The sequence below is a fragment of the Symphalangus syndactylus genome, chromosome 23, assembly GCF_028878055.3.
Source record: "Symphalangus syndactylus isolate Jambi chromosome 23, NHGRI_mSymSyn1-v2.1_pri, whole genome shotgun sequence".
NCBI classification, from domain to species: Eukaryota; Metazoa; Chordata; class Mammalia; order Primates; family Hylobatidae; genus Symphalangus; species Symphalangus syndactylus.
The window spans coordinates 41,600,276-41,621,598 of record NC_072445.2 but is presented as its reverse complement, the minus strand read 5'-3'; the positions used below and the strand labels follow the sequence as shown (position 1 = coordinate 41,621,598).

At 48.2% G+C, this 21,323-nt stretch overlaps 2 protein-coding genes across 12 annotated transcripts in view; one reads left to right on the top strand and one right to left on the bottom strand.

The window, feature by feature from the left end:
- The window catches only part of LOC134735712 (putative uncharacterized protein ZNRD1-AS1), an 82,112-nt gene that overhangs the window by 1,357 nt on the left and 59,432 nt on the right, over positions 1-21,323 (bottom strand). For 4 of the 11 annotated variants that reach the window (XR_010119098.1, XR_010119099.1, XR_010119108.1 and 1 more), the window contains one exon: positions 19,133-20,616. The exons of 3 other annotated variants lie outside the window; for them this stretch is intronic. The gene's annotated coding sequence lies outside the window, so the exon portion shown is untranslated. Of the gene's footprint in view, positions 1-466; positions 1,166-19,132; positions 20,617-21,323 lie in introns of those variants that run through there. 4 more of the 11 variants (XR_010119103.1, XR_010119104.1, XR_010119106.1 and 1 more) reach the window with 4 other exon arrangements.
- On the top strand, positions 13,410-17,009 carry LOC129473822 (HLA class I histocompatibility antigen, A alpha chain-like). The gene is given in 9 exon segments (XM_063632630.1): positions 13,410-13,575; positions 13,578-13,721; positions 13,853-14,122; positions 14,371-14,646; positions 15,224-15,499; positions 15,620-15,754; positions 16,180-16,212; positions 16,355-16,402; positions 16,575-17,009. Coding segments are annotated over 9 exon segments (1,338 nt in total). The 5' UTR covers positions 13,410-13,424; the 3' UTR covers positions 16,580-17,009.

Here is a 21,323-nt window from a genome sequence, read left to right as displayed (position 1 = left end):
TCTCCAGGCCTTGGCTTTGCTTCAGTGCCTGGCCCTGCATAGGCCCCCGCCCCTGTCCCGCTCTGCTGCCCCCATCTCCCTCTCAAACTGGCCCCAGACAGAATCCAGACCAACTCCTGTTTCTGATGTGAAAAATGTTCCTGCCAGTTTAGGCAGATCTTGCTTTAGAGCACTGGTGCCCAGCCTTCCACAGGTCTTGTGTCTGTTTTTCTTGGCACTGTGTTTCTTCTCACTTATTCTTCTGAATCAGCTAGGCAGGAATTACATCACTGGTTTGCAGAGGAGGAAACTGACTCATATGGGTTCATTCAGCACTCACTCACTGTAAAAGTGTCTGTCAGGGCCAACTGTAGGCCAGATGTGCCCAGGGCTCTACAGCTAGCTGGTAGAAGGGCCTGGAGTTTTCATATTCAGGTGCACCTGACTTGAAAACTCATATTGACCTTACTTAAGTACTGATTCCCGCTTTACAATCCATGCCACAAACTTTATTGTCATATCTAAAGAAGTTACCACAGCAGCCTTTAGCAACCACCCCCCTGATCAGCCAATAGTCAACATTGAGGCAAGACCCTCCCCCAGCAAAAAGATGAGCAAAACCTCCACACCCTCTCTCAGGATGTTCCTGCATCTCACAGCTACAGCAACAACCTGTTCTCCCTGAGGACATGACCCCCTCTGAAGTCATCCCACATGGAGGAGTTTCCCCAGGAACTTGTACCCCTGGGTTCAGAGGTGAGGTGGGGTCCTTGCTCCTCACTGTGGTTCTCACACCTTTCTCCCTCCCTCTTCCCTAAACCCCCAAGCTGTCAGCAGATTAGGGACCCATTCTCCATATTGTAGCCATTCCCTGTGGGCCCCAAGTCATTCCTCTTGATCCTGACCCTTGTAGCTCCTGGTTCACTGTCACCCTCTCTAGCAGTGCTGTCTCCTTGACTCGGTGACTTCAACATACACAGATGTGGGCTGAGTAACGGTCCCCAAAGATGTCCAGTCTTAATCCTTGGAACGTGAATAGGTTGCATTGCATGGCAAAAGGGACATTACTCACGTAATGAAGATTAAGGACCTTAAAATAGGGAGAGTATCCTGGACTCTCTGTGTGGGCCCAGTCAAAACACATGGGCCATTAAAAGCAGAGAAACGGCCCGGCTGGAGTCAGATTCTGCAGAGGAGGAAGGCAGAGGAGACACAAAAGAGGGGAGGTCAGAAGTTCCAAGCAGGAGGATTGGATGTGCCTTAGGCGCTATGTGTGAGTGCCTGAGAGAAGTCTCTAGGAGCTACGGTGGCTCTTAACAAGCAAGTGGAAAATTCTGTTCTATCGGCAAGGAAGTGAATTCAGACAAGAATCTGAATGAGCTTGGAAGTGGATTCTTCCCCAGAGTCTCCAGGAAGGAATGCAGGCCTTCCCGTACGTTGATCTTAGCCCCATGAGACTGGCTGGACTTGCAACCCACATGACTGTGACATGATAATTAGGTGCTGTCTAAAGCCATTTGGTTTGTGGTAATTTTATGGCAGCAATAAACACCCATACAGCAGAGAAGATGCCCTCACTCCTTGGCCTCTCAGATCCTGGAACTCCTCCATGATCTTCTCTCTCTGCCGGAATCTCATGCCCTTGTTATCCTCTAGGCCTCATCATGGCTAAGAACCCCAGCCCTTCCATACTGTCAATCTCACACTTCCCACTCTCTGACCGTCTTTCCACTGATCCCCCTGCACGGAGGCCACAGGCTCTGAGGACACTGATACTATCATTTTATCATATGTTGTGACATAATATCAGTGAACCACTCATCGCCTATGTGCCTGCTTTTCAGGCTTGGAGTCCACCCTGTAGTACATCAATTCCAAAAATCCTTCCACCCCACTGTGATTCCCAGTCAAGTGATCCTGCCATCTACTCCCTGTCCCTCACTCTTGGTGTCTTCTCCTCCCTCCTCTCCCATTTTTAACTCCACAGTAAAAAATTTCAAACCCTCCCTTGCCTCTCCCTTGCATTGTCATACTGACCTGGCAAAACTACACAGCTGGTGGATTCCACCTCTGCCTACACTACGCCTACTCCATGAGCGGCAGGAGGCTGGGGAGCAGCACACAGCACACTGACTGGTCTCTTTAAATTTAAGATTCCAAACCTCATGGGGAGCCCCTAGCATTGATGTGGGCAGCAATCACCCTCTCCATGCATGGTTCAGCCTCAGCCTCCTCTTGAGGAGACTCTTACACAGCTTCTCTTTGTGATCACACATCCAAACCTTATTCCTCATTCTTACTTCAGCTGATGACCTTGCTTCCTACTTCACTGAGAAAACCGAACACATTAGAAGACAACTTCATAGCCGGGCGCGGTGGCTCACGCTTGTAATCCCAGCACTTTGGGAGGCCGAGGCGGGCGGATCACGAGGTCAGGAGATCGAGACCACGGTGAAACCCCGTCTCTACTAAAAATACAAAAAATTAGCCGGGCGTGGTGGCGGGCGCCTGTAGTCCCAGCTACTCGGAGAGGCTGAGGCAGGAGAATGGCGTGAACCCGGGAGGCGGAGCTTGCAGTGAGCCGAGATTGCGCCACTGCACTCCAGCCTGGGCGACAGAGCGAGACTCCATCTCAAAAAAAAAAAAAAAGAAGACAACTTCACAGATTCCACCACCATCTGCTCATGCATTTGCAACTGCACTGCATGTCAGGCGTTTTACCACATGACGGACTGTTGTGGGTTAATCATTCTGCTCCCAGCCAGAGCCAGTCCTTCTTCTGGTGCCCCAAATGTCATCCCTTATCATCTACTTAAACGTGTCAGTTCATCAATTAGTGTACCTTTTTTCTTTTTATCATCAACCTTTTTCCTCTCTCCCCACTGGATCATTGTGGCAGTCATGAGAATGCACATCCCAGCCCCTCAGCTAGAGGAAGCAGAACTGATGATGACCCCAGCTCTTGAAGCCTGAAATCTATTGCCACATTTGCTCTGAGACCACACCTGCCCCTGATCTTTTCCAGCCAATGATTGAGGAAAGCAGGGCAGAAACTAAGGCAGGAACATTTCTTCTCTGAAGGCTGACTGAAGTTCCAGGACTCCCTGTCTCCCTTACTGAACTTCCCTTAGCCTGCACAGGGTCTAAGATGCTTCCAGCTGACCTTCCTGCACTCTCTCCTTCACTAGGGCTCAGAGTTGCAGTGTGGTCTGATGACTTTCCCAGTGTTTTCTGTCTCTCTCCTGAATTTCTCTCACAAGTATTTCCCCTAATAAATCCTCGCACGCTTAATACTGTATTGGGGTCTGCCCCTCAGGGGACCATAACTAACACAAGTGGTATGAAGGGTGACCCATGAAAACAGGCAAAAATGGGAATTTGAAATAATCTTGCCCACTGCCTGGCAGGCCAAGCGGATGCCACCCGGGTTGGTGGGGGACACAGAAAGTCCATGGAACAAGGTGCAGCTGAGCTGCTGTGGGTCTCACCAGTGCTGAGATGAGAAGATGCCCTGCTTAGGGGATGCTATGGCAGGTGCAGTGATAGAATGCCTTGCACAATAATGACGGGATTGGAGGGAAACTTACAAAGACAGTGGAGTTGGCTGGTTACTGCTTGGCTGTGTTGATGCCCTATAAAAGGATCATGAGAATCTGCGGATTGTTAACAGTTGTCACTGGCTATATGTGACAGCCTCTGCATTGTCTCATGGAGAGGACTTTATCTCCAGCAGCGAAAGGGCAGATAGCATGGAATGGTTGCTGAAGACATCATTACGAGGGCCACAGTGCTCCAGAGATGTCTGACACTCAGCCAAAGCGGGCCTGTTACAGGAACGTCAGGGTCCTGGTGGGGAAACCTGAGATTCTGGAAACTGGAACAGGGTTATCCGATGGGTGCCCTCCAGGACCCTCTGGGAATGCAGAGGAGGCTCGCCATTTCCTAGTAATGGTTCCTACTTCCTATGCTAGAAGATGCTGCAAAAGCCTCACCCCTATGATTCTGCGGGAATCCCACTCAGGAGCTTAGCAGGAATTAGCTGCCATTTCCCCATAGGAGCCCGAGGAGCACTTCTGGGATTGCAATTTGAGGGTGTTTGATCAAGAAACCAGTATTTTAGGCTGGATGAATAAAAACCCTTTGGCTTGGAGGCACTTTCTCAAGGCATGGGTTTATCAAATATCCGAGGATTTTGATAAGTGGGGGTAAACCCACTGCTGGGGTGAATCCATATAGACTAGAAAAAATGATGCCCAACTCTCAACAAGGTAGACATGTCTTAGTTTCCTGGAACATGTAGAGGATGGAATAAGGAGGCTGAGGGAAGTGGGTGTGGTGAAGGCCCACCAGGACCATGCTCCACAAGAGGGCCCAGAAGGCACACCTTCCACCAGAGCCTCAGGAACTTGATGGTGAGAGGGACCTGCATCACTAAGAAGTGTCAGGGTGTTGTCCTCAGCAGGCTGGGGGTGATAGTAGTAAAGATGGTCCCAGAGTTGCATTTATCCATATCCCTGGGGAGAGTGTAGCCCTGAAGAGGCAGAGAACAAGTGACCTGCAAAAGCCAGAGGGCACGGTTACTATGGCAACCTTAGAGTAGCAACCAGGAGGAAACAAGCTGCAGGGGATGTGGGGAAGGTTAATAGAGGGTGGTGTTCCAGTGTTAGGACAGGTAGCCAACAAGGGAGCTGCTTGATATCTATGATAAGAAAGCAAGAATTGAGGAGCAGGAGGGTAAAGTTTTTTGACCCCATACAAAGTCATGATCCCATCCTCAATGCCAAGACCTCAGCCAAGATTCAGATTCAGATCTTAGTGACAGAGGAGGAGTCCATATCCCTAGGAGGAAGACCCTGCAACCCCGTGGAAGTGTATGCTGGCATAATTCCCTCAGTCCTTCAGCAAAGGAACCTGTAGACATTTACTCAGGAGACTGTACATCGGGGAAAGGAAACAGGTAGAACTGGAGGGATTATTGACACTGGGTTTGAGCTGACATTGATGCCCAGATGCCCACAGCACTATCATGTCTCCCATCACAGTGGGGCTTATGGAGGCCAGGGAGTAAACCTGAACAAATTATGGCCCACAATGGGACCACTAGGCCAACAGACCCAACTCTGGTTATCTTTCAATTCCCTTAGTGCATAATTGACACTGATGCACTGCTAAGTGGAGCCACTCCCACACTCAGTCCCTAGTCTGTGGAGTAAGGACTCTCATTGTGCTGAAAGCCAAAGGGAAACCTCTGACACTGCCCACATCCTGGCAAAATAAAAAATCATAGTGTGTCCCAGGGTGGGTCTTGTGGAAGACACTGAAAGTATTGCGGGGGTCGCACCACCATTAGAAAGCTAAAGGGTGCTGGGTGGTGTTGATGCTGTCTATTGTCTCTAGGTAATCCAGCAACCTGTCCCTGAGGGAACCTGGTAAGGCCTAAAGAATGAATGAGATTACTTTAGGTCTGGCCAAGTAGGAATTACAATTGCAGCTTTCATGTTGTCTGGTTATCACTGGTACAGTAGGTTAATAAAGCCTTGGGCACACAGTGTGCAGGTGTGGATTTGGTGAGTGCATTCCTTTCCACTCCAATTAGAAAGTGGATATGGGCTGGGCGCGGTGGCTCACGCCTGTAATCCCAGCTTTGGGAGGCCGAGGCAGGTGGATCACCTGAGGTCAGGAGTTCTAGACCATTGTGGCCAACATGGTAAAACCTCGTCTCTACTAAAAACACAAAAATTAGCCAGGCATGGTGTCAGGCCCCTGTAATCCCAGCTACTCGGGGGGCTGAGGCAGGAGAATCACTTGAACCAGGGAGGTGGAGGTTGCAGTGAGCCAAGATTGCGTCACCGCACTCCAGCCTGGGGGACAAGAGAAAGACTTTGTCAAACAAAAAAAGAAAGGAAGGAAGGAAGGAAGGAAGGAAAGAAAGAAAGAAAGAAAGAAAGAAAGAAAGAAAGAAAGAAAGAAAGAAAGAAAGGGAAAGAAAGAGAAAGAGAGAAAGAAAGAGGATATGGAGTGATTCACATTCATGTGGAATCAACAACATATTTATTTATCGTTTGCCTCAGGGCTATTGTAACTCCCCTGCCCTCTATAGTATAGGCTTGAGACTATACTAGACATACTGTGTATCTTTTGGGATATTAAATCAGCACATTTAATTGACAACTTTATGTTGACTGGGGTAGATAAGCAGCAGGTAGAAAGTGCACTGGAGTCCTTTGCAAAACACATGCAACCCACAAGGTGAAGATAAACCTTACACAGCTTCAAAAGTGGGCACTGAAGTGAAGTTTTATGGGTGAACAAGTGCCAAGTGTTTAGGGGAATGCAGGTGTGTCCCCTCCAAGGTAAAGGACAAACTGTTTCATCTTGCATCCTCACCAGAAGCAAGGAAGCACACTGTCTGACAAGCCTCTTAGAGTTCTGACGACACCACATTCCACATCTAGACATATTGCTTTGGCCCACAGTCTAGGTGACATAGGAGGATGCCAGCTTCAAGTGGAGCCTACACAGGAAAGGACCCTGCAGCAGATCCAGCCATGGTACAAGCAGTCACCATCCCTCAGACCCCCTGGGGCTGGTGGTGCCAGTGGTGGGGAAAAATGCGGGATGGAACTGAACCAAGCACCAGTGGGAGAGTCACAACGGAGGGCCTGGGATTCTGGAGTAAGATCATGTCATCCACAGCAGAGACGTATGCCTCCTGCTATAAGCAACATTTAGTTCCTTGTCCTGATTTGATAGAATGCTTGACCATGGGACACCAAGCAACTATGTGGTGCCAAGTGCCTGTGTGACCCACGAAGTCATAGATGGTACAAACCCAACAGCATCCATCATTAGGTGAAAATGGTCCACCTGGGTTGAGCTTGACTTCCAAGTTGACACCCACAGAAAACACCCAAGTCTGAAGTGGCAGTGAACAACCAAACAGACAAATGGAAGTTAGCCAGCCTTCACCATGGGTCAGCCCAGGCCTGGTAGGAAGGGTGCATGAATGGAGCAACCACAGAGGCAGGCATGAGGCTATGTATGGGGCCAACAGCACTGACTCCCCCCTACCAAGGCAGATCCACCTGCTGCCACCTCTGAATGTCCAACTCATCAGCATTTGAGGCCCATGATGTGCCCTAGTGGGGCACCGTTTCTTTAGGTAACTACCTAGCTACTAAGTGACAAGTTGACTACATTTAGCTACCTCCATCCTGGAAGGGCCACAGGTTCATCTTCACAGGATTAGGCACCTATTCTGTGGGTGGGTTTTTCTGTCCTGCTCTCAGACACTCAGCCAGCACCACTCTCTGGGGGCTGTTCACATTCCTGATCCGCAGGCTAGGCGGTGCTCCTAGCCCATTATCTGCCTGAAGGACCCACTTGACAGGGAAAGTTTCAGTGTTTCCATGGCTGTGGGTTCCACTATTCCTATCACCATCTGCACCACCCAGGGGCTGCCAGCCACAAGGAATGCTGGACAGGTCTTCTACAGGCACAGCTCAGTGCCAGCCTGGAGGAAGCACTCTGAGGGGTGGGTGCCATCCTTCAGGACATGATGCATTGTTTGAATCAGAGACGTCTCTACGGTGCTGTGTTCTCAATAGGAAGAACATGTGTGTCCAGAAATCAAAAGGTGGAAGCAGGTTTGGCTCCATGTCCAATGTCTTAGATTCACTCAATGGGGTATTTTGCATATTTTATCTCCCAACACTGGGCTGTGCAGGATACGAGGTTCTGGTTTCCAGAGGGTACCCTTAAAAGGAGACAAAAGACAGCCCACTGAACTACACATTACAGTTGTCGCCAGAGAAGTTTGGACAGTATGTGCCCAGAAACCACTTGGTGAGAAGAAGGGTCTCCTCCTCTCCAGGCCCATCCCCAGGAGAAGGCATGGCTACTTTCACACAATGAGGGTAGAAGTGTGTGTGGAAACCGGACATCCACCTGAGAGCCTTCTGGTTTCCCTTGCCCCATTGTAAGTGTGAGCAGAATCATCCAGCAATTCAGCCTAAGAGGATTTGATTTCCAAGGGCCCAGACCCGGCAGGGCAGCAGGTTTGAGTCACACTCCTGGGTAATCTCCCAAGGCCCTGCTACTGTGCTCTGACATCCTCAGTACATTGGTGCTGAGGCCCTGCTTCCCATGGGCTGTTCCCAACCACTGATGGGTCACACCAGTGACACTAAGGCAGGACATTCCTGGGAGACAGAGGACTCCTCTGATTACCAACTGTAGCTCGAGGACTCCTCCATGGCCTTGCTCAACTCTCCTTAGATTGCCTGTGGTCTAGGACACATCCAGTAAACCTTCTCTCCTTCTGTCCATCACTGGGGGTCACTGACACTTGGATCTTGGTCTGTTGCCTTTCCCAGGGTAACCTACCTCCCTCGCCACATCATCTGTCAGGTGTGTCCCGTAATAAAATGCTGTAACTTTAATCTCATGATGGTACTTGCTTTTTGGAGCATTTGTACTACAAAATCGTTTTCATCTGCACACCAGTGACCTCTTACTTATTCCAATTTGTAAAATCCTTTTGTTTATTCAACTTCTTCTACTTGCATTGGCTCCTTTGGCTGGTATTTGTATTATGCTTTTGATATTTCAATGTTTGTTGCTGTAAGTTACTAAATTTGGGGGTAGTTTGTCATGCAGCAATGGATAACTAATGAAGCCCTCTTACGTTTCCATTATTCTATAGAGATTAATCACACCTGTTTTATTTCCTCCCATTTTGACAATATTAACCATACATAGGGTTTCTCGTTTCTCAATGCCTATTCTTTTATTTTAGTTTATTTTCTCCTTCATTCCTTCCCTTTCTCCTTCCTTCTGTCTCTCCCTCCCTGTCTTTCTTCTCTGTTTCCATTCAAGCTCTCACTCTCTCTCCTTCTCGCTCCCCTTTCCTTCCCTTTTCTTTCCCTTCCTTTTCCTTCTTTTCTTCTTTCATTCCTTCCTTTCTTCCTCCTTCTTTCCTTCACTTCCTCCATTTTTTCCGTTTTCTTATGAAATTTTCCTAGCATATAAAATAACCCTATGTGACTGGGCTAGAAGTAAGCATTTTCTGAATCTATATGTCAAAAGTATAATGCCATGGTATATGAGAAACAAGTAACCAACAGGAAGTTATTAACAGAGTCTGAATAAAAATCCCTGCTATAATTCTGCAGCCAAGACAGTGGCTTTTAACTCAATTCCTTCAACTCTGTTTTCAGAACATATCATCAACATCAAGTATTACACATTTATTGTAAAAGTTTAGGCCAGGCACGGTGGCTTACACCTGTAATCCCAGCACTTTGGGAGGCTGAAGTGGGTGGATCACCTGAGTTCAGGAGTTTGAGACCAGCCTGGCCAACATGGTGAAACCCCCGTCTCTACTAAAAATACAAAAATTAGCCGGGCGTGGTGGCGGGTGCCAGTAATCCCAGCTACTGGGGAGGCTGAGGCAGAAGAATCGCTTGAAATGGGAGGCAGAAGTTGTAGTGAGACGAGATCACACCACTGCACTCCAGCCTGAGCAACAAACAAGACTCTGTCTCAAAAAAAAAAAAAGTTTAAGTTGGCACAATCACTTTGGAAATCATATTATCATTACCTAGTATGGTTACAGTCCATACAACATATCATCCAACCGTCCCACCCCTAATCATACACTTCTTGCCAATATGCCCAGGAGACATGTACACTAATGTTTATGGCAAAACCTGGAATCAGCCACATATACATCAATAGGAAATGAGTGAAATTGTGGTATAACCATAAAATGTAAACTTTCATCAGTGATAATAAATTAATGACAGCCTTCCATGCCAAAGATAACTCCTATACATAATGTGCATCGTGGGAAAATAGATGCAGTAGGAATTTGTAGTACAGGAAGCTTAAAAACCAGCAAAAAAACCCCTAATATTTGATTTGGGGATATAATTATTGCACAAATTGATAAAAAAAAATACAAAGGAATAATAATCACAAGACTCAGGACAGAGTCTCCTTCTGGGGGATGTGAATGGGCAGCAGCCCAGGGGAGCTTTACAGGTTCATGTTTTACACCAGTGCTGGGCACCCTGGTAGTTACATGATTATAATTTGTCAAACAGAGTTTTTCCAATTAAAATATAGCTGGTTTTTATAAAAATGAAAGAGAAAAGAATTCCAAAGTTCATTGCAAGGATCCTTAACAAGAACTACTTACATTGGAAGGAAACCACTGAGAATTATAAGGAGCCATGTGACAGAGAGGACCAGGATGACATGAAAGTGGCCTTGGCTAATAATAGATCATTTGATCCTTGGCTCACTGACATCTCTCTGGATTTTCAAGTATATATGTTTAATCTGATTAGCAAGGTAATTCCATCTTGCAAAGGATTTGATGTTACGTTTTATCACATGTACAACTGAAGTAAACTTTTACAGAATGGAAATGCACATCATTGATCAAAATGAAGGAAACAAGAAAAGAGTAGAAAGTAATAACCAGTGATGGAATAGCAAACATGAATGGAAAACACAATAGGACTGCAAAAAATAAAACAAAAACAAAACTTCACAAGCACATAATAGCAGTGCTATATAGAATCATAGCGGTGTCCAAATCACTTCTACCACATATCATTCAACACCACAACAAAAGATGTTAAGTTTGTTATAGAATGCCTACCGAATAGCCAGTTTCTCAATAAACTTGTTTCCCAATTTGAGTTAACGATTTCGGGCTACTACATCAAACCAAAGTTATTGGCATTATGCTAAGCTAGACATGTTGACCGAAGTATGAGATTTTGTAGAGATGAGGGTTTCACCATGTTGCCCAGGCTGATATTGAACTTCCGGAGTCAACAAATCTGCCTTTCTCTGCCTTCTACAGTGCTAGGATGGCAGGCGTGAGCCACCACACCTGGCCTAAATTAATTATAAGACATTAAACATGTAACTTAGTTTTAAAAGGTAAGGAGAATTTCCATGGCTGAAGAGGATAAATTTTATTACCGTTCACAATGATCACTTTACTTGAACTTCAATTTCCAACTGTGTCCCAATTAAACACAAAAGGAAGATCCAACCCTTGCTAGACTGATTCTATGATGGCCCCAACAACCACCTCCTGGTCATTCGCCTTCCCCCAATTATTCAGTCAACTCTAATGTAGGTGCTGCTGTGAAGGAATTTAGCAGATATAATTAAGGGCCTCAATTAGTCGACTTCAGGCTGGGTTTATCCTGCTTGGACTGTCCTAATCAGGAGAGTCCTTGAAAGGACTGTGTTCTTCCTGATCATAGAGATTCGCAGTGTGAGAGGGATTCAGCATGAGGGGTTTCCTCCACTGCGGGCTTTGAAAATGAAGACGCTGTGTAGGAAAGAATGCTGGTGGGCACCAGGAATTTAGTGCAGCCCTCCCTGTTCTCTACATTGACAGCCACAAGGAACAGGGACCTCAGTCTTACAACTGCTAGAAACTGCATTCTGCCACGTCTGTATGAGGCTAAAGGAGGATTCAAAATGAAGACTCAGGTTTGGGAAGCCCAGAACCGAGATTCCATCTACATCATGCCCAGATTTCTGACTAAGCTACTATAAACAGATAAATGGGTGTTGTTTGACCAGGCGTGGTACCGCACACCTGTAATCCTAACATTTGAGGAGCTGACACAGGAGGATCACTTGCAGCCAGGAGTTTGAGACCAGCCCAGGTAATATAGTGAGACACTCATCTCTACAATTTTTTTTTAATTAGTTAGGCGTGGTGGCACTTGTCTGCAGTCCTAGCTACTCTGAAGACTGAGGCAGGCGGATTCCTTGAGCCCGGGAGTTTGAGGCTGCAGCGAGTCATGATCATGTGACTGCACTTCACCCTGGATGACAGTGGGAGACACTGTCTCTAAAAACAAATAAATGAATACAATAAACGGGTGTTGTTTAAAGCCAATGATTGTGATAATTTGTTACACAGTCTTATAAAATTCATACACAGACTCAACAGACTCATGGAATTAACTGATGAATTTATATACATGCTAGTTACATAAAAAAATCTTTCTTAACTTTTTCAGTGTTTTACATTTAATAATTTTCTGTGATGCAATTTAATACACTCATATTTCATTCAGTCAGTCAACAAAAATTAATTTAGTCCCTACAATGAACCAGGTATGCCCTTATATGCTCACGTGCCTGACATTCTAGAAGCTTCACACGACCGAGGTGGAGCCACTGGAGTGTTTTAGGCGGAGAAATGACACACTGTGACTCACAGGAGCAGGACCGCTGTGGAGAGAACAGTCACGTAGCAGGTAATGGGAGAGTGCCAGTGTCACAGTTCAGGAGTGACAGGGTGGTGGGGACTAAAGGGAGAGGAGGGCCTGAGGGATGAGAGGGACGGAGGGAAGAGCTGGAGGAGCAGGAGGTGAGGAAAAGGAGCAGAGGGACAGAATTCAAAAGCAACAGAATTCTTAGGTTTGAACACATTGTTTTATAGTATTTCAACACGTCCATCTACAGAGCCTTGCAGGGTGTTACTTGCAGTTGGCTTTAATACCTTAAGTGGGTCTGCTTAAAAACTAATTTTTTTTTATGTTAATCAGGTTTTAAAAATACTAAGTGTTCCTATAAAATATACACACCACTTAGATGTGGATACTTCCTAAAAATAGGCAGTGCATGAGCACTGGTGATGGGCATTGTGACTGCATCGAGCGCTTGCAACTGTGAGGTGAATGAAATCTGTACTGACTCCTGGTTGCAACATATAGGAACACAGTGGCTACTTTGTATTGAGGAGATGTCCTGGACTCACACAGAAACTCAGGGCTATGGAATGAAGGTAAATTTAAGATACCACAAGCGGGAGTCACAGATACCTTGTTTGCGAAAGTGAAACTTAGGAGCTTTGTGAGTCCTGTTGTAATGCTTTTAGACACATTTATATATCAAGGGACCAAAGTCACATTTTTTTACCGATTAGATTCCTGATCATTCAGGGGTTACCAAGATTCTGTTACCCACTGTAGTTAATACACAAAAAGCAAACTGGTCTCTATTCTATCTTATGCACTCAGGCACAACTTTTCCAGATTTAAAGAAAAAGAAAAAAGAAAGAAAAGAAAAAAAGCTCTGTCTCTACACCTCCATTCCCAGGGCGAGCTCCCTCTCTGGCACCAAGCTCCCTGGGGTGAGTTTTCTTCTAGTAGAGTCCAGGGGAACAGGTAAGGAGTGGGGAGGCAGGGAGTCCATTTCAGGGACAGGAATTCTGGGATGAAAAGTGAAGGCAGAGGGACCGGGCCCAAGCCGAGGGTTTCTTCCTAGTTTCTCAGACAGCTCCTGGGCCAAGACTCAGGGAAACATTGAGACAGAGCGCTTGGCACAGGAGGAGCTGGGTCAGGGCGAAGTCCCAGGGCCCCAGGCGTGGCTCTCAGGGTCTCAGGCCCCGAAGGCGGTGCATGGGCTGGGGAGGTGCAGCGTTGGGGATTCCTAATCTCTGCAGAGTTTCTCTTCTCCCTCTCCCAACCTGCGACGGGTCCTTCTTCCTGGACACTCACGACGCGGATCCAGTTCTCACTCCCACTGACAGTCGGGTTTCTAGAGAAGCCAATTAGCGTCGCGCGGCCCCGGTTCTAAAGTCCCCACGCACCTACCGGGACTCGGAGTCTCCCCAGACGCCAAGGATGGGGTCATGTCGCCCTGAACCCTCCTCCTGCTGCTCTCGGGGACCCTGGCCCTGGCCGAGACCTGGGCGGGTGAGTGCAGGGTCAGGAAGGAAACAGCCTCTGGTTGGGAGGAGCGAAAGGCCCACCCGGCCGGGGCGCAGGACCCGGGGAGCCGCGCGGGGAGGAGGGTCGGGCGGGTCTCAGCCTCTCCTCGCCCCCAGGCTCCCACTCCTTGAGGTATTTCAGCACCGCCGTTTCCCGGCCAGGCCGCGGGGAGACCCGCTCCATCGCCGTGGGCTACGTGGACGACACGCAGTTCGTGCGGTTCGACAGTGACGCAGCGAGTCCGAGGATGAAGACGCGGGCGCGGTGGGTGGAGCAGGAGGGGCCGGAGTATTGGGACCTACAGACACTGGGCGCCAAGGCCCAGGCACAGACTGATCGAGTGAACCTGCGGACCCTGCTCCGCTACTACAACCAGAGCGAGGCCGGTGAGTGACCCCTGCCCGGGGCGCAGATCACTTACTCCCCGCTCCATGCCTCACGGACGGCCCTGGTCCCCTGAGTCTCCGGGTCCAAGATCGACCCCGAGGCTGCGGGACCTTCAGAGATCCTCGACCCGGGAGAGCCCCAGGCGTCTTTACCCGGTTTCATCTTCAGTTGAGGCCAAAATCTCCGCAGGTTGCTAAGGGCCGGGCCGGGGCTCTGTGGGCGGGGCTGACCGCGGGAACTGGGCCAGGGTCTCACATCCTCCAGGGAACGTTTGGCTGCGACCTGGGGCTCGACAGGCGTCTCCTCCGCGGGTATGAGCAGTATGCCTACGACGGCAACGATTACATCGCCCTGAACGAGGACTTGCGCTCCTGGACCGCCGCGGACACCGCGGCTCAGATCACTCAGCGCAAGTGGGAGGCGGCTAATGTGGCTGAGCAAAGGAGAGCCTACCTGGAGGGCACCTGCATGGAGTGGCTCCGCGGACACCTGGAGAATGGGAAGGAGACGCTGCAGCGCGCGGGTACCAGGGGCCATGGGGAGCCTCCTCTATCTCCTGTAGATCTCCCGGGCTGGCCTCGCACAAGGAGGGGAAGAAAATGGACCACCACAATATCACCCTCCCTCCTGTCCTGAGGGAGAGGAATCCTCCTGGGTTTCCAGATCCTGTATCAGAGATTGACTCTGAGGGCCCACCCTGCTCTTCCTGGGACAATTAAGGGATGAAGTCTCTGAGGGAGTGGAGGAGAAGACAATCCCTGGAATACTGATCCGCGGTCCCCTTTGACCCCACAGCAGCCTTGGGCACCGGGACTTTTCCTCTCAGGCCTTGTTGTCTGCCTCACACTCAATGTTTGTCGGAGTCTGACTCCAGCTCCTCTGAGTCCCTTGGCCTCCACTGAGATCAGGACCAGAAGTCCCTGCTACCCTGCTCAGAGACTAGAACTTTCCAAGGAATCCTGAGATTATCCCAGGTGCCTGTGTCCAGGCTGGTGTCTGGGTTCTGTGCTCCCTTCCCCACCCCAGGTATCCTGTTCATTCTCAGGATGGTCACATGAGAGATGCAAAGTGCCTGAGTTTTCTGACTCTTCCTTTCAGACACCCCCCCAAGACACACGTGACCCACCACCCTGTCTCTGAACACGAGGCCACCCTGAGGTGCTGGGCTCTGGGCTTCTACCCTGCGGAGATCACACTGACCTGGCAGCGGGATGGGGAGGACCAGACCCAGGACACAGAGCTCGTGGAGACCAGTCCCGCAGGGGATGGAAACTTCCAGAAGTGGGCGGCTGTGGTGGTGCCTTCTGGAGAGGAACAGAGATACATGTGCCATGTGCAGCACGAGGGGCTGCCTGAGCCCCTCACCCTGAGATGGGGTAAGGAGAGAGATGGGGGGTCATGTCTCTTAGGGAAAGCAGGAACCCCTCTGGAGACCTTTAGCAGGGTCAGGGCTGGGTCCTGGAGGTCAGAACCCTCACATTCCCCTCCTTTCCCAGAGCTGTCTCCCCAGCCCACCATCCCCATTGTGGGTATCATTGCTGGCCTGGTTCTCCTTGGAGCTGTGGTCACTGGAGCTGTGGTCACTGCTGTGATGTGGAGGAAGAAGAGCTCATGTGGGGAAGGGGTGAGGAGTGGGGTCTGAGTTTTCTTGTCCCACTGGGGGTTTCAAGCCCCAGGTAGAAGTGTGTCCTGCCTGGTTACTGGGAAGCATCATCCACGCTCATGGGCCTACCCAGCCTGGGCCCTGTGTGCCAGGACTTACTCTTTTGTAAGCACCTGTGACAATGAAGGACAGATTTATCACCTTGATGATTGTAGTGATGGGGAACTGACCCCAGCAGTCACAGGTCAGGGGAAGGTCCCTGCTGAGGACAGACCTTAGGAGGGCAGTTGGTCCAGGACCCACATCTGCTTTCCTTGTTTTTCCTGATCCTGCCCTTGGTTTGCAGTCACACATTTCTGGAAACTTCTCGAGGGTCCAAGACTAGGAGGTTCCTCTAGGACCTCATGGCCCTGCGACCTTTCTGGCCTCTCACGGGACGTTTTCTTCCCACAGATAGAAAAGGAGGGAGCTACTCTCAGGCTGCAAGTAAGTATGAAGGAGGCTGATCCCGGAGATCCTTGGGATATTGTGGTTGGGAGCCCATGGGGGAGCTCACCCAGCCCACAGTTCCTCCTCTAGCCACATCTCCTGTGGGATCTGACCAGGTTCTGTTTTTGTTCTACCTCAGGTAGCCAAAGTGCCCAGGGCTCTGATGTGTCTCTCATGGCTTGTAAAGGTGAGACCCTGGGGAGGCTGATGTGTGTGGGTTGTTGGGGGTAACAGTGGATATAGCTGTGCCATGGGGTTTCTTTGACTTGGATGTATTGAGCACATGATGGGCTGTTTAAGGTGTGACCCCTCACTGTGAGTGATATGAATGAATTTGTTCATGAATATTTTTTCTACAGTGTGAGACAGCTGCCTTGTGTGGGACTGAGAGGCAAGATTTGTTCATGCCTTCCCTTTGTGACTTCAAGAACCCTGACTTCTCTTTCTGCAAAGGCATCTGAATGTGTCTGTGTCCCTATAGGCGTAATGTGAGGAGGTGGGGAGACCAGCCCACACCCGTGTCCACCATGACCCCCATTCCCCACACTGACCTACATTCCTTCCCCGATCACCTTTCCTGTTCCAGAGAAGTGGTGCTGGGATGTCTCCATCTCTGTCTCAACTTCATGGTGCACTGAGCTGCAACTTCTTACTTCCCTATTAAAATTAGAATCTGAGTATAAATTTACTTTTTTCAAATTATTTCCATGACAGGTTGATGGGTTAATTAAAGGAGAAGATTCCTAAAATTTGAGAGACAAAATAAATGGAAGACATGAGAACCTTCCAGAGTCCACGTGTTTCTTGTGCTGATTTGTTGCAGGGGAGGAGAGTAGATGGGGCTGTGCCCAGTGGGTGCTCAGGCCACCATGGGCTTTATGTGGTCACAGCTCAGCTGGGTCATCTTTGCTGCTCCATTGTCCTTGGCCCTTCAGTAGAACCTTGTCCCACCAGGACCTGTGATCACAGGGACTTGGATGTCACCTAGGGTGTTCCCTACACATAGAAGTCCTTCCGGTATCAAGAGACAAATTTTCAGACCCCTGTATCTCTCGCCCTCCTTCCAGGTCTCTTTCCTGAATCGTATTTTCCATCTTTTTCCCCAACCTTCTTAAAGGAAGCAGATTCTGAAATTTGCAGAGAGGAGGGGTCCTGTAGTTTCTCATCATAGGTAACTTTCTGTTGGAACTCCTCTTCTGCTCTCCTACTCTTCTTTCTGCCTGAGTTGTAGTAATCCCAGTGCTGGGTCCAATCCAAACTCATGCATTTATAAAGCAGAGTCTAATTTAGATTTATATGGGGTTGGAAAATTGGACCCACAAGCCTAGGATGATCTCTCCTGAACAGAAAAATATGGCTGTGTGCTGCAGTGTGCAGGAGGGTTGGTGTGGGAGGAGGTGGGGAGGACACACAAGCAGCCCTGGTGAGAAAAGCACTGGCAGCACTGATGTTGGTGTGAGATGATGTTGTTCTTTAGCTACGTTAATAAAGATATTGCCTTTCGAATATAGAGGTGCTCTACAGTGATCATTCATTCAACTGACATTTGTTGTCTGCTAGGTATATGACTGTTTTTGCATTTAGAAAACATCATTAAAGTAAAAACAGAAAAATTTCTGGCCTCGTGGTGTATATGTTCTAGATGCAAGCTTGTCCAACCCGTAGCTCTCGGGCTGCATGTGGCCCAGGACAGCTTTGAAGGTGAGAAGATTTTTGCTTATCTGTGGTGGCAAATACCATGAAAATTATGCACGCATATTTTTTTCTTTTTTCTATTTTTTCTGCTCATCAGCTGTCATTAGTGTATTTTATGTGTGGCTCAAGACAATGCTTATTCTTCCCATGTGGTCCAGGGAAGCCAAAAAATTGGACACCTCTGTAGGCAGATGATAGATATAGTATAAGCAGAGTAGGAACAGAAAATGCTTGAGTTAAAAGGTGGCAAGTGCTGTGTGGCAGGTGATCCAGAGGGTGGGCTGTGGGGACAGGGAGGTGGCTGTTTTGCTGGGTGGTCAGCATGGGCCTTGTTGCAAACAAGGAGTAAAGATTTGAGGGATGTGAGGAGTTGTCTACAAGGATGTCTGGGAAAGTTCTTTTCAGGCAGGGGAAGCTTCAGTGCAGATGCACTAGGGCAGGAAATTGTCTGTGTTCCTGGAAGAAGGAAGAAGCCAGAAGGGCTGGACACAGAGAAACTGAAGTGAGGTCAAAGGTGTGGCTACAGCAGGTAGCCCTGGAGGGTGTGGGAAGGGTGTTAATCTTTGCTCTGAATGACATGGGGAGGACGGTTTTGAAAAGTGGGACATGGTAGGGCTCATCCTTTGAAAGCTTCTTTCTGGCTGCTGTGCTGAGAACAGAATTGAGAGGTGGGGAACCAGTGATGCAGTGGGGAAAATGGTGGGAAAGGAGTACAGTATTCTAGGATGGACACGTTGCTTACCTTGACTAGGGTGTGAGCAGGGGAAATAGTGAAAAATGAAGGGATTCTGGATGAATTTGAAGATGGACTTGCTAATGGATTTATCTGTGGTGTGAGAAGAAGAATCAAGGACACCCACAGTACTGGACTGAGTGAGCAGAAGGGTGGAGCTGCTGTCAGTGGAGATGGGGAGACTCTAGCAGGAGCATACAGAGGAGAGGGCATCGCAGGCATTCAGTGGAGGAGACATCTATGAGGAATGCAGGTGAGGGGCCCAGATGCCTCTGCAGCTACAGATTCATCATCCAATCACTCTCCTACTCCCACCACCCCTGTGTCTCAGAGCCAGAGCACTGATTCTCCCCTGGGCTGTCTGCACAGGTAGATGAAAGTCAGGGAAGTTATGGTCTGCTGTTGGTTATAATAAGTCACAGATTATTATGCTTTCTCAGATAATTAAAGAAATAATAAGAGAATGTGTAATTAGGACACTTAAAAGACTACAATAATGCAAAGTTTTTTATTCATCTAAAGAAGGTAACATAAGAAAAATAGTTGAGCAAGAAAGAGATAATATTAGAAGGCAGCAAATGACAATGTACAGACTTAAACCCAATGAGGTCAATAATTACATTAAACATAATGGACTCAGACACTCTAATTACAAGACAAATAGTGCAGGGGGGTAAAAATAAATAAGTAAATAAATAATCATAGGCTGTTTACAAAAGCCATAATTTCAGTAGAAGGTACAGAAAAGTTGAAAGTAAAAGGATAGAGAAGAAATACCAGACAAACATTCATGAAAGACCACATGGAGATGCCATTTAGAAAAATTACAGGACACGAGTCTCCTGAGACATAGAGCACATGGAGACAGCTCACAAGGTCTTTTTCCCTTTTTTCAGAGACAGGGTCTGTTGCCCAGGCTGAAATGCAATGGTGGTATCATACCTCACTGTAACCTCAAACTCCTGGGCTGAAGCAATTCTCCTGCCTCAGCCTTCCGAGTAGCTAGGACGACAAGCCTGTGCTGCCACACCTGGCTATAATGTCTCATTTTCTCATTTGCTGTGGTGTGATCAAGGAAACAATACCATGCCATGTATTTGACTTGCAGCAGGTACACAACAAATGTCATGTGAATGAAGAAATAAAACCACTTAGTAATCCAAGCCACATACACATTTACATCTTACAGATGAGGAGCAACATCCCAGACAAGTAAAGCAAAATAAATTGATTTACATCATCCAGAGCAGAATCGAGAACACATTCCCTGTGCTAAAGGAATCAGAGCTCTACTAGGGGTCATAGCTGATATCATGCAAGTCAGATACGCTAATTACTAGAACTGGAATTGATACATTTCAAGATATACTAAACAAAGGGTTTGGAAGGATTAACTGAATGCATAAATAGAGGAAGAAAATGGATTTGTTTAAAAGATGGTTAGAATCTTTAAAGAAACAACATTTTTTTAAAGTGGCCTTATGTGGACCAAAGCAGAGATGAGCTCAAGTGTCAGGTGGGAAAATGCCTAAGTGCAGCTTCCAGACCCAAGGGAGACCTAAAAATCCTGGGACATTTTCGGTTGTCACATGGGGATTGGTGGGAGGGGGTGAGTGGGGTGCTGCTGGCAAACCTCCCACAATGCACAGGACAGACCACTCCACAAGATTCTCTGTCCCAAATTGTTAATAGTGCTGCTGTTGAGAAACCCGCCCCAGAGGTAAATGCTGTAATGTCCTCACCATTTCACAGATTAAGAAACTGAGGCACCAGGGGGAGAAGTGTCGGTAGGACCAGAGCTGCAGGTTGAATCCAGGCCACTTGGCTGCAGGGTCTTGGCTCCCCTGGTTAAGTCAGGGACCCAGTAGCCGACCACAAACAATCCCAGCTGCACGGTGCCTTCATGGTCTGTGGGCGCCTTCATGGTCTGTGGCGCCCCCTGGTGTTGACACTGGGTCTGTGGCCAAATGAGGCTTGAGGTAAAAGGAAAAAACAGGTTTGGGTAGGGGGATACTCTTTCAGGCTCTCCAGATTTCCAGCCACGACTTACGCTCAAGAAAAAGAATGTCCGCCTTAATTATCTCTCCAATCCTGTTTTTCCCTGTCCCGGCCAGTTCCCTCCCTCGACTCCATCAACATTGGCACCTGCCAGACACCCACCAGCCACCATGTGAGGAGTAAAAAGGCCCCAGGATTAAAGGACAAGACGAGGTTCCACCCCAGCCACTCTTCCCCTCCTAGAGCTCTAGCTCTGTGCCTTTAGTGCTTAGGCTCTTAACCTGGGGTCCAGGAACCCACTTCCCTATGACACTGCACGCAGAAGTGATGTTACATGCACACATGACTTCATTACAGGACATTGGATATTAATACTCATCAGATCAGCTAGAGGCCCAAGATATCACTCTTCCCCCAAAAGCTTGTGATCCTCTGAATTAAAGAAAGGGTAGAGATTGAGGGAGGCCCTAACTCCAAATCTTCTACCACTTGTAGTGAAGTGCTGAGAAGTGCAAGGTACTCAACCTGCTCTGGGGATACAGCAGGAAAGCAGAGTGTTTGCGGATTTCACATTCCATCAAAGAAATACCATTTTGACAAAATATCCAAGTCACTTTTCTTAGCCCCAGGCAGCAGTTCAAACAAACAACATCAAAAAAACCAAAATCTTGGCCCAGGTGAA